Source organism: Mixophyes fleayi, chromosome 9 (genome assembly GCF_038048845.1).
Source record: "Mixophyes fleayi isolate aMixFle1 chromosome 9, aMixFle1.hap1, whole genome shotgun sequence".
NCBI lineage: Eukaryota > Metazoa > Chordata > Amphibia > Anura > Limnodynastidae > Mixophyes > Mixophyes fleayi.
In genome coordinates, this window is record NC_134410.1 from 46,114,853 (window position 1) to 46,135,062 (window position 20,210).

At 38.6% G+C, this 20,210-nt stretch overlaps 1 protein-coding gene and 1 long non-coding RNA gene across 3 annotated transcripts in view; one reads left to right on the forward strand and one right to left on the reverse strand.

The window, feature by feature from the left end:
- The window catches only part of LOC142100606 (uncharacterized), a 29,889-nt gene extending 14,516 nt beyond the window's left edge, over window positions 1–15,373 (forward strand). The window contains exons 2-3 of the long non-coding RNA XR_012678865.1: window positions 14,216–14,286; window positions 15,232–15,373. This is a non-coding gene — a long non-coding RNA (uncharacterized LOC142100606). The remainder of the gene's footprint in view (window positions 1–14,215; window positions 14,287–15,231) is intronic.
- Window positions 1–20,210, reverse strand: part of NRK (Nik related kinase) — a 184,988-nt gene that overhangs the window by 89,996 nt on the left and 74,782 nt on the right. For both annotated transcript variants that reach the window (XM_075184270.1, XM_075184269.1), the window contains exons 9-13: window positions 17,903–17,981; window positions 15,554–15,729; window positions 13,605–13,677; window positions 2,977–3,178; window positions 1,217–1,381 (exon numbers count right to left, since the gene is read on the reverse strand). In XM_075184270.1, coding sequence (XP_075040371.1) covers window positions 1,217–1,381; window positions 2,977–3,178; window positions 13,605–13,677; window positions 15,554–15,729; window positions 17,903–17,981 — 695 coding nt within the window. The remainder of the gene's footprint in view (window positions 1–1,216; window positions 1,382–2,976; window positions 3,179–13,604; window positions 13,678–15,553; window positions 15,730–17,902; window positions 17,982–20,210) is intronic.

The following is a 20,210-nucleotide window of genomic DNA, read 5'->3' on the forward strand; positions in this document are numbered from 1 at the left end:
AATTGGGAACAGTTGCCATTAAGTAAATCAGATTGCAACTTTAAAGGGGACTTATCATCAGATTTTGTTTTGCATTTTATTTATATATTGCATAGTGTTTCAGACATTTATTTTAAGAAGTGGTGTCTCACCATGGCTGTTTAAGCCCAGAAAACACCAAGCCAAACCAAGTCACATTATATACTACACTATGCTTTCTTTTGCCATCCATGAACCCCCCCACCCCCGACCCAATGAAGAAGATGTCTGTGTCGCTCAAATTAAAAAAATATATCATTATGAAGAGCCCCATGTTAAAATAGTTTCTAGGCCCCCCTCAGCTGCCTGAGACCCCTGGGCTCTAGCCCAGAAAGCCCTTGGGTTAATCCGGCCCTGGGTCTACACTGAATTTACTTGCCCGTAGCTCACATTTTTTTTTTGTTTATGTTGGTAAGATTTAAAGGTACTCTCCTCTTTAGACCAGGTAATATGTGTTAGTTTAAGTGCGGTCAGCACCTTTCCTTAACAACATTGGGGTTTTAATATTTCCTAGTAGACAGGTGTTTGTTACCCCCCTTATTCCAAGTATTGTATATTATAAAGGTACTATGTGTTCTTGACATTTATGTTTCTGCATTATGTCTATGATATGTTCTATAATTCTAAATATTATAAAATTGTAGATTGTCCTTGAAATCTTGTGAAAATGAAAAAAATCCTGCTCTTGCCCCTGTGATCAGATTTCATCTGTTTTTTTTTGGGTGAATATGAAAAAAGGATACAGTGCAGGTAAGATAGCAAGAAGTCTGTTGTCCCTAAAACAGACAGTAAGAATTATAGAAGTGTATAAAGAGATGGTGAACCACATAGAGGGATACAATAAGTAGCGGGACAGACAGTGATAGATGACAGATAACGGCATGGATAGACGAGATTCTGTCAGGGGAGAGGAACAGTAAGAAGGTAGTGAGAATACTGAAGACTCAGCAGAATAGTTTTTCTCATTGTATGTATCTAGTCCAGTTTTCATATGTACACAAGAATGTCCGACCTATGTAACTTTCAACCTATTCAGGAAGAAAGCAAGTTTAACAACTTGTTTCAGCTCTTGATCCTTTGTAAATTTGTAAATACTTAGGCACTGCTCAAAGTGCCTAAGGTTTCTGATGTATTAAAGGGCTCTTACTGTATGATTTAGAATAAGATAAAATGCTGCAGAACATACAACTACATTTACCGGTTTCCTTTTGTTTCCATCATGTATATCTGCCAAGACACATCTCTCCTTATCCACATGTTTCCTGCCCTCTTTTCCTCTTACATCTCTTTTCTGTCCGTCCTTCTCTGTCAGTTTTGGCTCACATTCCTGCATTCTTCTCAGTTCCAGTTCTCTCTTCTGATGCTGTGAGTGTAGCAAAATGAAAAGTTAGTCATACACAGAATCTGCTGGCATCATATAAATAAAAACTGTATTAAAAACGGAGAGTGTGAAAATGCTATGTATACGGTCCTAATACAACTGTGTCAATATATAAAATATTATACATATTGTGTGAAATTAAGTCTGTTTATCTTTTTAAATGTATTTATATTCTTTTAACTGATATCAAAAGAGCTCCAAACCAAACATAATGAAGTAAATTGATAATTCATACAGACATGGTGACAGCACGTCACCTAAAGTCACTGTATGGGCAGTGCCAGGGGCTATTTGGGGGAAAGACAGTGGTATTTTATGTGTTTAGTAGATTGTAGTCATGGTCCTTCAAATTTAAAGAAAAACAGCCTTGTCCATAAAGCCCTTTATATCCAAGACATTCTAAATGAAAGGTAAGATACCTGCATATTATTATAGTAGTGCTTGTTTTGTGGGTGATTGACAATAGGAGATGAAAAGCACTGTAGCTTCAGATATTTGGCTTTTCAACCTCTTCTTAGGAATATTATGGGCAAAATTACTTTTTTTGGAAGTCTTATTGAAAACAACTGCTAATAATAATAATAAAAAATAGTAACTTTATTTTTAAAGCGTTTTTCTCCCAATAGGATTCAAAGCTCTTAAAGTAGATAGATCAGCAACTATACATTGCAAAAATGGGTATAAAAAAGGTAATATAATAAATTAATTTATAATGTGCTTATTTAGAAAAAAGTTTGTTTGATCCATGTCTATTTAGAGCTCTCCTGTTTTATAATGTTGGTACAGCCCAATATTATTGTAACTTTGGCTGTCCATGAACACATGTTCTCTGATTAGTTCTAATAATCAACTACATGCTGAAGAGAAGGTGAAATATATAAAAGCACTAATAATCATATTTCAATTGATATGATCAATTATGTTTTTAATTTTGCATAAATGTACCCAGCAGCTTTGTTCTTTACTATCTTACAAATTTTGGCTGTACCTTTTTCACTTATATTTTGCATATATTTTTCATTTAAAGGATTTGTCACCATGATTGACCATTTGTAATTCATCAGTATATCAGTATCTACTTATCATAAGTTTTGTGTTTCAGAGCACCGAGCACTTTGGTTCCCCTGCCTTTATAGGGGGTCTAGAGGACTTCCCCCTCCTAAATACACACACAGAAATTGCAGATAGATGGACCTGTAGGTTCTTTTCTACCATCACATTCAGCTGTTCTATGCTTTTGTTGTTTTCGCTGTATGTTTATATTTTTTTATAGCATATATTTGTTACATTCAGTATTTTGCTAAGTTAAAAGGTTTGCAATTCAGTTCTAGAGGCAAGTGACCTTATCACAATTGTATTGTATCCTATTTCCATGAGACCATTTAGAAATGGTACTGTATGTGGCCTAGAAAAGGTCAAACTGTTTGTGTGTCCCCAATGTCCAATTCTTGGAGACTTTTTGGCAGAACTTTAGTTGTATTTTACAGGTTCTGCTTTGTTGTTGTCCTACTGTATCATAGGTGACAAATCAGCTGTTTGTGCATTCAGTACAAAGGGGAAAGACGCTCAATTCCTACATCCTCCAGCTTTTTCCTCTGCTCCTTCTGCTGCTCAATCCGTTTCTGGCGTTCCGCCAGGAGCTGCTTTTTGTATTTCTCCTGGTCTTTTAGCTTCTGTAATTGCTCTTGTCTCTGAGGATCTGATCTGTTCTTGTTTTCCTGCTGCAATCGCAAGAACTCACGACGGAGAGTCGATTCACCAGGAAGATTAACAATGGAGCTTAAAAAAAAAGTAAGATAATGGAAGTTTAGATTTTTTTTTTCCCATTCTTGCAAAGATTTAACCTCCCAACAAATAAGAACTCTGCAAGCTTAGCAAAACTTGTCAAATACAAAGCACAAGACTCCACGTGACACAGAACTTATAAAGAAACACTAGAAATGTGGTGGAAAAATACAGTTCTAAGTGGCCTCGTAAATGTGTCCAGTTGCAAGAGCAAAGGTAGAATTTTCTTGGTGATTCTACTCTGGAAGTTTGATTATCATTCTATGTGTAAACAGGATGGAACTAAGCACGGCTTTAAACACTCGGCCCCAGCATGCTGCTCCCGATCTCGCTTTATTATCTGGAAGCAGAGAGTAAGAGTAAACGGGAGCAGCTGGCTTCCTCGTCATGTGACCTCACCTGCGCAATGCATGGAGGTCATGCAGCACAGCCAATCAGAGAAGGAGGAGAAGTTTGTGTAGTGCATTCTGGACTACACCCTCTCCCTCCTACTGTGAGCCCTGCTGTGTAGGTAAGTGTAGGGAGGTGTGAAGGGAGGTGGAAAGAAATGTGAGGGCAGAGTTCCTTACGGAATTGCTGATCACATTGCTCTACACACTAAGCTTATTGATTCTCAACTGGACCTCCGTGCAGCTGCCAATATCATTGGCCTGATGCTAAAATGTGTTGCATAGTTTTATGTTTTGGTATTTTTAACTAGCAAATGTTCTGATTGGCTCAAATAGTTACTATAAATATCAAGCCTATCAAAGTGTAGCAAAACATCTCTTAAAGCCTAGCTCCAAGAACTACTATCAATCTAATATTCTCCATAACTTAATTAACAAGAATTCTAACCTGTTTTTTTTATCATTATTCTTTATTGCTTTTTTATAAAGAGGTACAGAAAAGAAAAGAGAAGGGTTAGAGTGGGGTTAAGTCACAGCATGTATGATAAAGGACGTGCTAATATGCACCAATGGATTAATAGCGAGGCAAATATGCTAATGTCCATTTAATAACTTTTTTTTTTGTGTGATTAATCTGATATCATTAATCAATTGCAAAATTAGATTCCAGTTTAACCCAGGAAATAAAATTAATTTTCTCTAAATTAACTCTGTGGGAGATGTATGTATGAGTATATACTAATCATTCAGACCATAGCAGATAATCGTGGGACTTGCAAACATACGTACAATAAGTATAGAATTCTTCCAGCCACTTACACTTAGATGTGAGAAGTTATAAGCCAGGGAGACAATGGGTCTGATTCATGTAGGGATGCACTTCCACTTACATAGCATATCTTGTGTGAAATACGTCTGCAGATGCTCAGAAACTGACCTCACGCCAATGAACGCAATTGCATTCAATTAACTTCCTAACGCAAATAACACTTATGCTACGTATGACTTCAGAGGCAGAGCAGGAGAGGGAAGGGTGGACTAACATAGGCATTGTACAGTAAGGGCGTTCTGACACAGATAAGGCTGATTCAAGTCCTAGATTTATTGTATTCATACTTTATTTCAATAGTATCATTTGCACCTACTACAGATGAGGTGTAAATGCGGACCGATAGTAATGACTGACACGGCATAGTCTTTTAATTTAAAAGTACACATATTCGTCCCACTAGCTAGCACAAACCATGTGTATGCAAGTAATATAGACTAGAAACATGCATTGTATGTACAGTATGCATTGCAGACATATTTATGTATTTAATGTAAAAAAATACAACATTTTAAATAAATCTGTAGATGATTATACTGTTGTTCTCATATTCTATATTATTTTATTTTTATTTTATTTATGTTTTTATTTTTTTTAAAGATAACTTGCATAAGCACTTAAATCAGTCCCAGTTTGGAAAACAAAATATGCCTTCCACATCCAAATAGTTCTTTCCTGCTTTTTGGCCCAAAGTAGGAAGGTCAAATCATAAAACTTCATAATAACTATTGTCAGGATCAGCTCCTGTTAACACCAGTAGGGTGCAGAATTGCACACTGTGCAGAGATATGGGAATGCACTATCACAGATTAATGGGTGTTAGACATTATAATAAATGGGTACAAGATCAGTATCCTAAAGGCAATTTCTTTATTCAGTCCTGGGCTCTCTCTTCAAAGGCAGAATTGCTAGCCTTGCAGACCAGTCTGCAGTCAGTAATAAAGAATCATGCAATTTCTCTTGTTCCTGCAGGTCATGAAAGCACAGGCTTCTATTACAGAGTTTTCCTTGTCAGAAGGTCACCAGGGGGACTTTTCGTAGATTTCAAAAGGTTTGATCATACCAGATATTTCCACATGGAGTCTGTATATTATATCCCCACTGCCATCGACACAGGAGATTTTCTCACTTCCATAGACCTTCTGGGTGCCTATTTCTAATGTCCTGTTGCAGTTCATCACAGGAAATTCCTTGTGTTCTGGGTCATGGGCCAAAAGTTTCAGTTCATCTGCCCGCCCTTCAGACTGGTTAACATCTCCCAGAACTTTTACAAAGGTGCTAGTCCCTGGTGGAGAAATTGAGGGAGCAAAAAATCAAAATATGGTCTTATCTGGATGACATTCTTGTGGCGGGAGTTCAGAATGCATGGTCAATTGCAGGATCGTTCAGGTGGTAGTTTTTATGCAGCAACTTGACTGGATTGTAAGTAAAGAATCTTTGTAAGAACGTCATCTCATTCCATCACAACAAATAAATCTCCTGAGGGTCCAGGTAGACACCATACAGAGTGAAGTGTCTTTGTTGCAAGAGAGGTGTATCAAGATCAAGTCCCTAGAACATTAGCTGCAGACTAATTGTCAATCAGTTGTTGGGGACATTTTCCTCAACCACAGGGATCGTCCCATGGGCATGATGGCATATGTGGGATCTCCAGAGGAAATCTCTAAGAAAGTAGGATAACTGAGAGGCTTTTCTAAATCATGCCATCATCCTGTCAAAAGCCATGAGGAATCCTTACAATATTTAATTATTCGCTTCTTTAAAGCAGTGAAGAGGATTTGTCCCTCCATTAGGTTGCAATGGGACCTCAATTTGGCTCTGAACACTCTAATGTTTGACCCTTTTTTTTTTCTTTTAACCACTGTGAGAAGCTTCATTCAGATGGATGACACCGAAGGTGATTTTCCTGGTAGCAAACAAGGGCTGCTCTCAGTGTTGGAGAATTGCAGGCACTGTGGTGCAAGGAGTCATTTCTCAATATTCATGTAGCTAAAGTGGTGCTTACGGCCATTCCAGAATTTCTGTCTGAAGCAGTGTTAGGAGGTTGTACAGCCATAATTCAGTTCACACCCAAAAGACAAAAAGAAAGAAAACTCCATTCATTGGACTTGATGAGAGCAATTTCCTTATAGCTGTCCAGCACAGAAGGATTCAGAAATGCAGAACAACTCTTTGTGATACTGGTTTGGAAAGGATATGCTCCTTCTAAACAAGCCATTTCCAGATTGATCAGAGGTGTCATTGTAGAAGAGTAATGGGGGCAAGGTGCCAGATATCCTGAGTGCCCACTCCACACAAGCAGTGACACCATCTTGGCAAGACTCAGGCTTCTGTAGTGGAGCTTTGGATGGTCATCTATTTATATTTCTGGTAGTCATTAGCATCTGGAAATCATGCCTCCCTTGAAATCTCACTTTAGGAGACATGTTCTTAGCTCAACCACTAAATGGATTTTTGAGTTTGCAGAATATGTTGCTGGTTTTGATTTCTTTTATTGCAATCCCTACTGTATTGCTTTGGAAGAGGAAAAGTGCTTACAGTTAATTCTTATACCTCGAAAGACTCCATGGAAGCCCAATTACCTACCCATGCTTGTAATTTGTTTTGTTCATATTTTTCAGAATAGAGCTTGGGAAGTCACTTAAAGACATAGGGGAAGAGGAGAAGCTACCTCATATACCATGCGGAGTGTCTTTTACATAGGATAGGAATAATAGTAAGCATTATTCATACTTTTCCCAATGTTGTATACATAGACCTTGCATGGGGGATTAAATAGCAAAGTGTCACATGTCGGACCCGCGGACCTATCGCCCCGGGGTCTTGCATACTTACCTGTCCACGCTCCCTGAGCCTTCTGCCGACTTTTATCAGACCCGGCTTTTTGCCCCTCCTACTCCCATTCATTTGGAGACTAATTATCCCACAGAATATTTAAGGCATCTGGTCCACATGTAAGGTACCTGTTCTTCGAGTCACCTCTTCCCAGCACTCAGACGTGGCTCCCTCTGCTCTCCTGGCCATTGACTGCAGATTATAGCTTCCTGTCTCCAGTAATTCTACAGCTAACCACTCTGGACTCTATATCAGTAGCAGACTAACTCTCCTGTCTCCAGCAACTGCAGCAATTCACAGTGGTCTCTATATCTGCCACAGACAATCGTTCCTTGACACCAGCTGTCCTCAGTGGTTTCCATATCTTCTGCAATCTATCTTACTGGCCCTTCTCCTGTCTCATTTGGATCATCACCTATTCCCAGGCTCTGGTTTCACTATACTGGTCTCACACTCACTCAGATGACCGCGACCGGTGGGGCAAAGGCTGCAAAGTCAATACCTTCTTGCGGGGGTCCCTAGCAAAACCCATCTGCCTTGTTAGACATCCGCACCTCTGGGCTGGGTAGTGCCTAGCTAGACAGGATCAGAAATGACACCAATCCCTGAGGAGAGTCCATCCATGAGTGGTATGTGTAATCGTGACCATTCTGATAGTGTACCCATAAAGAAGGGCCCTTTCAGCATTTCTGATGATGTGTGCCTGAACAGCCCGTGTGTAGCCGGTGATACACCAATTGAGGATGCCACTTTGTAATTAGAAGAGGATGAGGTGGAGATTTGTGTAGGCGACGAGGGCGCTGATGATGTTGATGAGGATGAGGTTGTTTGTGTAAGTCCTGCAGCAGTTCTGGCACGTGACAAGAAAAAGGCCATTGTCATGCCTGGACATAAAACCAAAAAAGCCACTTCTTATGTGTGGAATTATTTCTACCCAAATCCTGACAACAGTTGTATAGCCATTTGTAGTGTATGTCAAACCACAGTCAGTCGAGGAAGGGACCTTAACCATCTTGGAACCTTATCCATGTTACGCCATTTGACGAGAGTTCATTGCAAGGTGTTGGGGAAAAACTGAAAGTTATGGCAAAAAAATAACAAGCACTCCATCATCAGCTAGGAACCTTCTCTCACCTACAATCTACACCCACAACACCATCCTGTTAGCACTGCATCCCACTTGGTAAGGCTCGATGACTCCTGCACTATAATTGATTCCTCTGAAGAATGTTTGAGCGTTAGTGCCGCTGCTGCTGGGGGTGAATCTTTCTCCCATGAGAAGCCCAAGAAGAAGAGCACTAGTACTTTACAACAATTAACTGTGAAACAATCTTTTGCTAGAGGAAGCAAATATGACAACAGTCAAGCAGTCGCCAAGCGGATCACAGACGCCATGGCGACTATGCTAGTGTTAGATCTGCGTCCAATATCCACAATAAATGCAGCTGGTTTTTCACAGTTAATTGATGTTTTGTGCCCCCATTACAAAATTCCATCGCAAAACCATTTTTCCCGTAGAGCTAATCCGCAACTATACCAAAAACGTTCGTAAAAATGTGGTCATTGGGCTCAAAAATGCCATTCTACCCACTGTACACTTAACCACAGATATGTGGACAAGTGGAAGTGGCCAAACCAAAGACTATATGACTGTGATAGCCCACTGGGTTGGTCATTCGCCTTCACCAGCTGGAACAGCAGCAGCATGTACACCACTACATAACATTTGTCACAGGCAGGATACTCTTTGTATCACCGGCTTCACTAACAGGCATACAGCTGATAATTTGTTACAAAAACTAAGGGATGTCATTGATACATGGCTTATACCACTTGGACTCTCCCCAGGATAAGTTATTTCTGATAACGCCAACAATATAGTGCGAGCATTACAGCTGGGTGAATTCCATCACATTCCCTGTTTTGCGCACACAATAAACTAGGTGGTGCAGAGCTTCCTGAGAAATAACTGTGAGGTGCAGGAGATGCTTTCGTGGCCCATAAAATTTCGGGACATTTTCGGCATTCTGCCACAGCATGTAGGAGATTGCAGCAGCTCCAAGAACAATTTAACTTGCCCTGCCACCAACTTAAGCAAGAGGTGTTAATAATGTGGATTTCCACCCTGTACATGCTTCAGATGATGGCGGAACAGCTCAAAGCCATACAAGCGTATTGCACAAGCCATGACATTGAGAAAGGAGGGGGTATGTATTTCACTCTTGCACAGTGGGGAATCATTTCTGTGCTGTGCAAGGTGCTGAAACCATTTGAAGTTGTGACGTGGGAAGTGAGTTCAGACTCTGCTAGCTTGAGCCAAATCATTCCCTTAATTCGACTATTGGAAAAGCAGCTTGACAAACTGAAGGAGGAGATGAAAGAAAGCAATTTCGCAAAGTATGTTGGCCTTGTAGATCAAATACTTAATTCGCTTCGCAATGATCCAAGAGTTATTAAAATCTTGAACTCGGATCACTACGTTTTGGCGACTGTGCTTGATCCTAGGTTTAAGACCTACATTGATTCTTAGCTTCAAAATGACCGAGATTTGAACATTTGCAAGGAGCTATTGGTCAGCAAGTTGTCTGCTGAACTGGGCCTTGGCTTGACGACGTCTCCTACTTCAATTTCTCAGGCAGCTGCTGCTCGGAAGAAATTGCACTTTTCAAAGAGAAGCAGGGATGACACAGGGGGCAGACCACAACAGTTTGACATCTGGGCTGGTTTGAAAGATTTTACCCAAAAATGTGTGACCTTGCCCATAACGCCATCCAATCCTACTATTAACATGCAAAGGATGGTGGAGGATTATTTTCAAGAGTTAATTGATATGGAAATGTCAGACAGTCCCTTTCCATACTGGGAGGAAAAACAAGCCATTGGTCCGGGAATATCAGGGTCGACATGTAGTTATTTAATCTGTTTGCCAAAACTTTAGCGAATAGTTTTACATCTGCGTTAATTAATGAGATGGGGCGATAACTAGAGCAACAGGAAATGTCTTTGTTTGGTTTGAGGATGACCACTATGGTAGAGCGGGTGGAATCTTCGTGAAATTTACCGCCATGTAGTATGTTGTTAAATAACTGGGTCAGTTGGGGGACAAGTTCTTTAGAAAATGTTTTATAGTAGAGCCTGTGCCCCTATTTTAATAACTGAACAACACTAGGTTTAATAATGTTCAAAGGTTTCAGATTCTTCTGATTGTCTCCTAATGTTTGTATAGAAGAGGGCATCTTGGAACATCTGAAAATTTGACACTCATTTCATCATCCTACAAACCATTTTAATATGTGCTTTTTTGCACCAAATGGAAGGGTGTGGGGAAAAATAAAAATTATTTGGAAAGTTTATTTCGGAGATTTATATTTTTTTTCATTTGATATGTTAAGATTGCTCTTATTTGTTAATTGTTTTAAGCTTTAGGGGAATTTTTTTTTACAGCTCTTTTCAGTGATATATTTCACCTTGGGAAACATTTTAATATTATACTTCACTGTAAATAGATGCAAAACCCTCTAGATAAATTTGCTGCAATGTTAAAAGCCAACAATCAAATATATAAGGGCCAGGCAGATTAAACTAACCTTTGTTAAATGTAGTTTTATCTAAATCCAGATTCCCATGGATGCATATACAATATTAAGCCTTATGCAATAAACAATACAGCTGTGACAGCTAAATACATTTGAAATATTGAAATAGGAAATGTAAGTTCCTATAAGGCTTCTTTACAGTTTGCAAATTATTTTCATGCAACACACGAAAATGATGTAAAAACAACATATTCAGGAGAATTTTATAAGGCTATCTACATCTATAGTATTTTTCAATTATTTGGATTTTGCAACTAGTGCTACATTATTTGAAGTGCTAAAAATCATTTACAAATATAGGGGCACATTTATCATTATTCACATAAAGTGAAAAGTAGTTTTCAATCCTTATCGCAATGATAAGGATTGAACTACTTCTCACATTTATGTACAGCCGTGCAGAGAAACAGCAGTTCCGAAAAACTGCTGTTTCAGTGATAAAAAAAAACATACTTACCCCCCTCTTCGGAAGCGCTGTCTCCGGGTCTTCTCCTCACTCTTCAAGTGCGCATGTCCAGTACACAGATCCCCTCTCTGTCTCTGCAACTATCATTGCAGAGAGAGAGCTGTGAGTGACAGGGAGGGATCATGTGATCCCTCCACACATGCGCTGTCCAGCTCTGCTCTCCGGAGCAGAGCTGACAGCATTAGATTTCCTCATGTACGCCAGCTTCAGCTGGCGTACATTAACAGGACAAGTTCCCGAAAAAAATGTTTTTTCGGGACTTGTTAGATTGCGGACAGGAGCAGTCACCATTCTGTTGAATGGTGACTGTTAGAAAAAACGAACTGCAGCGAAAATTAGGGGTTTTGAAGATTGAACAGTCCAACGGAGCTGTCATAAATATCAATTGCAGACTTCCTTCACCTATTTTCACGGTAAGTGCACGATAGTGCAATACCGTCATTTGTTAAATGTACCCCTTAGTGGTTAGCATTGTTGCGAGACTGGTCAAGGTTACTGAAAATGGTTTAGTGATGGAGATTATATATATATACACACACACACATATATACACACACACAGTGGTCTAAGTAAAATTTAGAAGTGGCGGTGTGAAAAATGTAATGATAATGTAAGTTAATGGAATTTGTCTTACAATGAAGGCAGTAGGAGAGGTGGCGGTATGGCGTACCACCATATACACCCCCACTTCGGCTACTGTGTGTGTATTGTGACCAGGTAGGGGGGCCCGGTGCCATGTGCCATCTCCTGTGGTTAATGGCGTTTATAGCAGCCGAGAGGTTTCACGCAACACCAAAGGTTTTGTGCAGTTTTATTCAGCAAGAAAATAAACACCTTGCCGTCCGGCTCTAACTAAACACTGGTCACTCCTGACTAACGAACTAAGACAAAGGAAAACAAGTTTTAGCACAGTAACTTGCAGGCACATATCAGGCTTTCCCTCAAAAAGACACTGCAGCCCCTGTCCCCAGGCAGAGAGAGAGAGAGAGACTGACTGAGCTGCAGCCTTTTACTAGGACCACTCAGGTGCAACTCCTGATCACCAGCAGAATCACTGGTAACTTGGAATACCTGGTTAGTAGGCCTAATAGATAGAGCCCACCTTTACTCTCCATCCATAACCCCAACACCCTTTTTTGGCTTTTGAACAGACTGATAGTAGTTTAGCAGCTCACACGATAGACATTTTACTGAAGTTTTAAAACAAGGTGAAATATACCTGACACTAACCCAGTGACTTTGTCTATATATACTATATATAAGAACACGTTTGTTGATGAATACGGGTCTAGGTCCGCTCTGCACTAATGGGCAATACATTGCAGGATATGTCCAATACATATGTGGGATTTAAAGTGCCAAAAAAATGCACAGAAAATATATATATATGTGTGTGTATATATCTATATATATATTTTTCAATTTTTTTTAATCAACAAAAAACTCGTATTAGGATGTTATGAATGTCTACTGTACATAAAATTCATTTTTAGAGTTACTCCTGATTGCACACATGCCGTAGCATGCATAGGCAACCACCATCACTAGTGAACAGAACTTACACGCGACCTGTAGCTGGTCCAAGTGATACGACAGAAAAGCACTTAAGATACCCAAAGCTTGAATCAGACATTGCTGCTTGTGCTCAAGCTTGGCACACCCTTACACCCAGTGTACACCCAGTCCCCTCTCCGTTCCACTCATTTAATCGTAGGCTATAGTAGAGGTCATTTGCGTTCGAAGGTGAATTGGACTTTGCTAAGGTCACTGACATATGTATGGTCCAGTTCTGGGCATGCGCAGAGCAATTTTACGCAAAATAAGGCGCATATTTGTGACTTAATGAATCAGACCCATGGTGTCCCTGATTGAGCAGGAAATTGTTGCATTATATTTTATCATTTTTCTAATTGGTTTTACTAAACTTGTTAAATAGAAAAAAGTTCAAGAAAAAAGTTGCATTCCTTGACAACAAAATTAAATATGTACAATTTTTTTTTATAAAAGTTTATCTATACCTTTGCTTAAACTTAAACACAAGTTATACACAATTTTGATGGGTGCTCCTTAAGCTTTTAAAATAACTTTCTAATCTAGTGTGACTTTGACAGCCAATATACAGCTTTGTACAGTAGCTGAATCCTTTATCTTGTGTGCTATAGTTTATATCCTTGGCAGGCTGGATAACTCCTGAGTGATTTACCTGAAATGATCTTTGTGTTGCCCTTTTAGTGAAGATGTTTTGTCCTCTGGTTATTAGAGTTTACTTTTAGTAAAGTCAATTAGGAACTTTACATGCAATTACCTTGGCTCTCCTTCATCTTCATTCATCTCATCATCTTCCTCCTCACTTCCACTATATTCATATCCGGTTTCATCTGAAAAAACAAAGGTATAATATAGTATAAGTGTGTACAGTCATCTGTCATCTGTGTAATCTCATCTGGACTGCCTGGATGTGCATTGTGCGTAAATGTGTAGAAAAGGATGTTTGCTTATAACGGAATCTGTCATTTAGAAGACTCTATCCCTACCTATTGTTTTAACACAACCTTCGGGGTCATATACATAGGCACATGTTTTATGCATCCATACTCTGGGCCCGGGTATCTTATACTGCACTGTAATCACAATTTATATGCATCATGAAATAGGGATCAATGTTCCCTGTGAAGAGCGCATACAAAGTGCACACAATGGCCAACCTGAGTCAGTGGGCCGGCCAATGTTCACATAAGCCACAATAAAAGTAGCACATCAAGGCTTCAGCTGGAGAAAGTCTGTTGGGAACACACAACATACGCTTCTAATTGGCAATTTGCTCCTATTATCTGTGGTAGAGAGAAACATATCTTATTTGCTGTTAAGGAGTTTCCCATTCCAGCACTGAAAGCTCTCGCTTTTTCTCCCACGCAGATCTTTGAATATGACAGTACCACCTGCTTCCTAGGTTTTCCAAAAGATACAGGCCAGCCACAATCTTGCAGGTAAGTGTTAAGTAATGTACTTAGTTTTGTTTTTTTTCACCCTCCCTCAAGTTCTGCATCATATGTTACCATTAGAATTCTAAGGGGCATATTCAATTGTTGACGTTACACGGAAAAGTAACTCGGCGCGTGCACTATTACCATTATTACGGTACCTTTAACGCTGGATTTCAGCTCGCAGCTCAGGGAGCTACGAGCTGAAATCCGGCTTAGTATTACCGTAATACTGGTAATACTCTTAACGCCGTGGGAAACGGCAACAATTGAATATGCCCATAATACTGCAACATTTGTGTATCAAAATTTATCAAACCAACATATATCTATATTTCAGAGGCAGGCAGTGGAATTGAGCTTTTTTTTTTTTCTTTTGAATAAAGATTTTATTGTATGTTTTATTTTTTTCCAAGTGAAAAACAGAGGGAGGGAAACTTACATAACATGTGAGACAACACAGAAATCACTTTCCAGGGAGCACAGATAACACATAGCTAAAAAAAACATTTAGTATAAGGGAAAATTAAGTATAGAGACAGAGAAAGGGGAGAGTAAGGGGGGAAAGGAAGGGAGGGGGTTTCACTAGTCAAGGGAGGGAGAGAAAGTGAATAAACTGAAGCAGAGAACATGACCGAAAGAGTTGGTAAAAGGCTAAAGGCCTTAGAATACCAGGGGGGCCAGAGGACCCGTAATACTCAGGCCAATGACTCCAGACACTATTGAATTGGACAGGGGTATGGCAGAGAATGCTGGTAATATATTCCATGTGGTAAACCTACCACATACAACCTGCCAGCTTCCTTGTGTCTAACAACCACAGGTGGACATCGGTGTAAGATTGTCCGAAGCATTGATATTATCAACACTGGGTGAGTGCTTTTCATTACTGAAAAGTAATCTACTTACCACATAGTGTACATTATTGTATTCTTTTTGATTTTACACTAGAGCTTCAAAGATTAAGCACAGCAAAAAACTTTTTTCTGATCTAGATGAACCACAGAAGCAAGGTTGTAGGCTTCTCTCTTCCTGGCTGCTATCCTTGGCCTATACATCTTGTTACCTTTCTGTTCTATATTAAAATCATACCTAGTGGTTCCTTTTTATACTTCACACCTACAAACGGAACTTTCTTCTTTATTGATATGTAAAGACAACATACATATTTTGATAAAGGGCTTTCAAATGAATTTTATACTTTCACATATGAACACTTGAGGAATTAGTGGTGCTATACAAATAAATGGTGATGATGATGATGATGATCTACCTTTCTCTCCCTTCTTCTTCCTGGTCCTATCCAGATGATCTTTCAGCATAATGCGTATCTGACGTTCATTTTGTAGATCTTTAACAAAGGAATGTTTTAGTAGAGTTTCTGTTGTAGGGCGATGAGTGTAGTTCTTAATGAGGCAGTTATCAGCAAAGTGAAGAAATTTCTTTGACCTGAAGAGATGATAAATAGAAACCCTGTATGAATATTTTATTACCACAACGGATAGAACTGTTGCAATATAACTGAGAACCAAAAGGTTGAATATTATTTTTGGCCAATGATTTTATCTGTAAATCTTTTTTTTTTCTTTTTAAATCCTGTGATTGCAGATTTGTGTTTTTAATTAATTCATGTGTGTGTATCATTAGTGACATAATGTCTATTCTTAAGGTATCTATCTGAATGTTTGGAAAGTAAAATATGAATTGTGTGTTCTTAGGCACTGTCATAAAACATACTAGATTTTTAACATACTATTACCATTTCTATTGTAAAAATGGGGACATCATATACTAAAGTAGTTTCTTCTTACATAGTAGAGCTATTACAACTAAAATGTGTGAATGCATTTCTAACAGTTCTTCTAAAGCTAGATTAATGTACTCTTGCCACACAAACACAACAGGTCTTCATTGAGCTTTCAGTGGAATATAGAATAATTACGCAGGGAAGCAGGTGATACTTTGTACCATTTAAGATTTTTAAATCCAATGGTGATGTGTTGAGTCATTTATGACCCATTTACCGCTGGTGACTATGGATGCTATCTTGTTCTTTTTATATCATGGGTAAATTATTAAATTAAGTCTACCCATGCGTTTGGCACCTGAATAATAGTATAAAACCATGTGGGAGATATGCTACAGATTATCTTCAAGTAATAGTAATCAGCCCCTGTTTTATATGGACCATTGCTCAGTAGCAATTATCTTGTTCTGTATGCTGTTGTAATTCTGTGAATCTGTCCTTATGGTGCACAAGCTAAGTTAGCCACATATAATGACTTCAGGACAGTGTGCTGAATGCATGTATGTATCTTAAGTGGCCGCACACCTTGCATCTAAATTAGATAGGTCTTTGTGGGCACTCCAAAAGATCAGATTTTGAGCGTCTCATGTTATTTGATGATTACACACACACTCACACTCCCACACAATCACACAATACATCAAGAAAGTGTCATTAGAATTTGCTTTCTAGTTCTGCCAGCTGAATTAAACAGAATGCCCATTTGGTTGTTTGACAAATTCCGATATATTTTGTAACTAACGCTAGTTGCATCTCATCTGAGTACACGATCTTAATACACAATATATGCGCGATCACATTGTAAAGCTTTACATTATCTTTGAATCAAATTGGGTGTGGGCCACTATATTTGCCCACATAAACACTTTAGTAGAGGTACTACCATGATTTGTGTGTGTTTTTAAGCAAAGGTAAGTGTGTGGTAATCATTGCTACAAGTTAAATTAAAATAAACTTAATAGAGTTAATGTTGTCAAATCCTGGAAACAAACCATTCATATTGCCTTATTCCATTAAATGCATAGTCTGTGGTCAAAGTGGACATTTAGAAGTGGCGGTCTGGGAATGTAAGTGAATGGAATGAGATTTCACACTGAAGGCAGTAGGGGCAGTGTTTGTATGGTATATATCATATACCGGCCCACTCCTACCACTGTGCATTGTGTAATATTTCCCTTATCTTGTTACAGCTCACTAACTGTAGTCTGCCCTTTCCAGAAGTTGTTTCTTTTCATAATATTGGTTTGTTTGCTTTTTTTTTAGGCTTGTCATGAAGCCAACTCCATTTTTATTTTAATGATAAGTAAAACTATTGTAAAAATTAATTATATATTGCCAATTAATACATGTTGCATCTGTAAACTTTGCTATAATGACTGAAAATAATTAAGCAATCTGATTTGTAGCCATGTAGGTCTGATTCCTCCATATGTTTCCTCTCTAGCCCTCCATAAGTGCTAACTCTCTATAGTACATGCTCTTCCCCCTATAATAAATCCAATTATCTAGACAGCTCCTGTAACATGCAGGAAAATAAAGGCCCTGGAAAGCAATAAGTTGCTCTTAACTAACCATCTGCATGATTATTAATTCATTCATTCTGTTAGACACATCAGCCATTGAGTAAGCACATTAAACCATTTTATCCTGCAGGGAGTCAGGCTTTGCTGTCCCACTTATCCAGAACATTGTAAGCGCAAAAGGAATGTGGTAAAAATACAATATGATTTAACTCTTCCATTGCTGCAAGCATATTGATGTCCCAGAACAGTGTGTTTCAGCAACAATACTATTTAACAAAACCAATGTACATACCATTTCCTTGATTTCAGTTTTGGAGGTTGGTTCCGAGGAATTAGGAAGAGGGCTCGCATAGGATGCATGTCACATAAGGCTGGAAAATAAAAATGACAGAATGGTGGGCAAGTTTACGTGTGATGCGAGCCAGGATAAAGACAACCCCACTTGTCTCAAAGCTTCTAATAAACTAGTGTAAATGAGCTTTAACATGTCTTACATTGTTGAACTAAGAGCTGAGCATTATTTCTTTTATCATTTATACTTGTTTATTCATTGTGGGGAATTCAATTAGCGGCTTTGTTCCAACAAACATCGCGGTTGTGTTGGTGGAATTACCTGTGAACAGAGCGCTTTGGCTGATATCTGATAGGTGTCAGCCGCGTTGGTGGTGGATGTTAAGCCACAAGACGCTTTTAAACTTAATCAAACTTGTTGGATTATTATAACCAGTAGCAGCAGATAGTAGCTGTGCTCACAGATGTTAATGTCAACAGTAGTTAGTCAGTAATACAGTTTATGTATACAGATGGTCTTATACATGTTGATTGTGTATGTATATATACACATCCGTGTTATATATTTTTATCTATCTATCTATCTATCTATCTATCTATCTATTTATCTATCTATCTATCTTTGTGGCCAGGCTTCTCTACTAATATTCATAGTAAGCCTTAGGTCACCTTTGTAACAGATAATAAAGCAGCTACTATAACTTGCATCTTGATACATTGACAGTCTCGGAAGAATGGCATTACTAGCCGAACTTCTGGTCCGTGCATGCGCAATATATATATATATATATATATATATATATATATATATATTGGACTGTTTTTGTCATTATTTATATTTTATGTGTATACCGGTCTTGAGATACAACTTGTCTTATGGTCAGAAGGTCTCCTGTAAACCTTTTTGCTGTGTGTCATACACTCCAGTAACCTTCTGCATGCTATTTACCTGTGTTTGATCTATTTATACTGCATTTGAGGATATTACTCTGGCCAGCACATTTATATATAACCACTTCAGTGAATAAAAATAATTTTCCACATCACCTAAATTAGTAACGCTATATAAGCCTATTTTACTGACACACACTAGGTACTGAGCACATCCATCTTACCCTTTTATTCCCCTGTACCATTTAGCGCCTTGGAGTTCATCCTATCACTTATTAGTACCCTTTTGGAGGATCACAGGTCTCCTGTTCATAACCCCTATTGGCAGATCACCCTACACACTACCCAATGAAACGCAGATAAACCGCAGTTCGACTGATTGCAGTTATCAGTCTATTTGCACAGTGTTCATCCACATAATCACAGGACCCCATGTGACATGGCAGCTCTGCCTGTGTGCCGCATAGTTGCATCTGTTCAGTTTAAACACGTGTACAGCCAAAGTGGAAAGTGATCCAGGTCATTCAATGTTTGGGCAGGGCTGCAGGTTGAGCCTGTATGCGGCCAATTGTATGCATCCTGTTTCCTAAACTAGCTCTAATATCTTGGCAAATCCCCTTTTGTCATAGCACATTTTGAAAACTGTTTTGTAACATCAATAGGACATCTTTTTTACCGAAAGAGTAAAACCCATCATCACATCAAAAGTTATTCGAATAACCCATAAGGACATTTTAGAAATGTCACAGTTTTGTTCGAATGGAAAATATTTTGGATTAAATGTTTTGACATTTTAAGAATTATCTCCAAGGACCACTCTAAGGACAGACTAGTAGATTGTCCCTTTTTGTAATTTAAATGTTAAAAACATACATTACTAAACTGTTGGAAACTTACTTGCAGGGAAAAAAAAATCCATATCTTCTTCAAAAAATGATCAACCTTGTAATGTCTAAATAATTTTGGACAAATTCCTTTCCACAGCAGCTTATTAATCTATATGTCAAGTTAATCAAAAGTAAAGAGTGGATATGTATATGTGCAATCATACATAACGTAAACTTGAATGTGTATGTGTGTGTGTGTGTGTGTGTGTGTGTGTATACATATATATATTATAGTTACAAATTCCAGTTTACAGTTTCGACCATGCTTCCCAAAGGTTTGCATTATAAAAAGATACTTGTAATTTCTACAACTGACTTTTCAGGAAAGATGATGGATTTTGTATCTAATAGTTATATTTATCTATCAAATGAGGAAAAGCCTTAAACCTGTCAGAAGCTCGTATTTATTTAAGAAGTCCTCCCTCTGAATGATAGCTATGGCCGGCTATCACTGGGTCTCTCCATATGCATAGGGAAGGATATATAACATGGAATGCAGCAGTATACTGCCAGTGTTCTCCTGTAGCTATC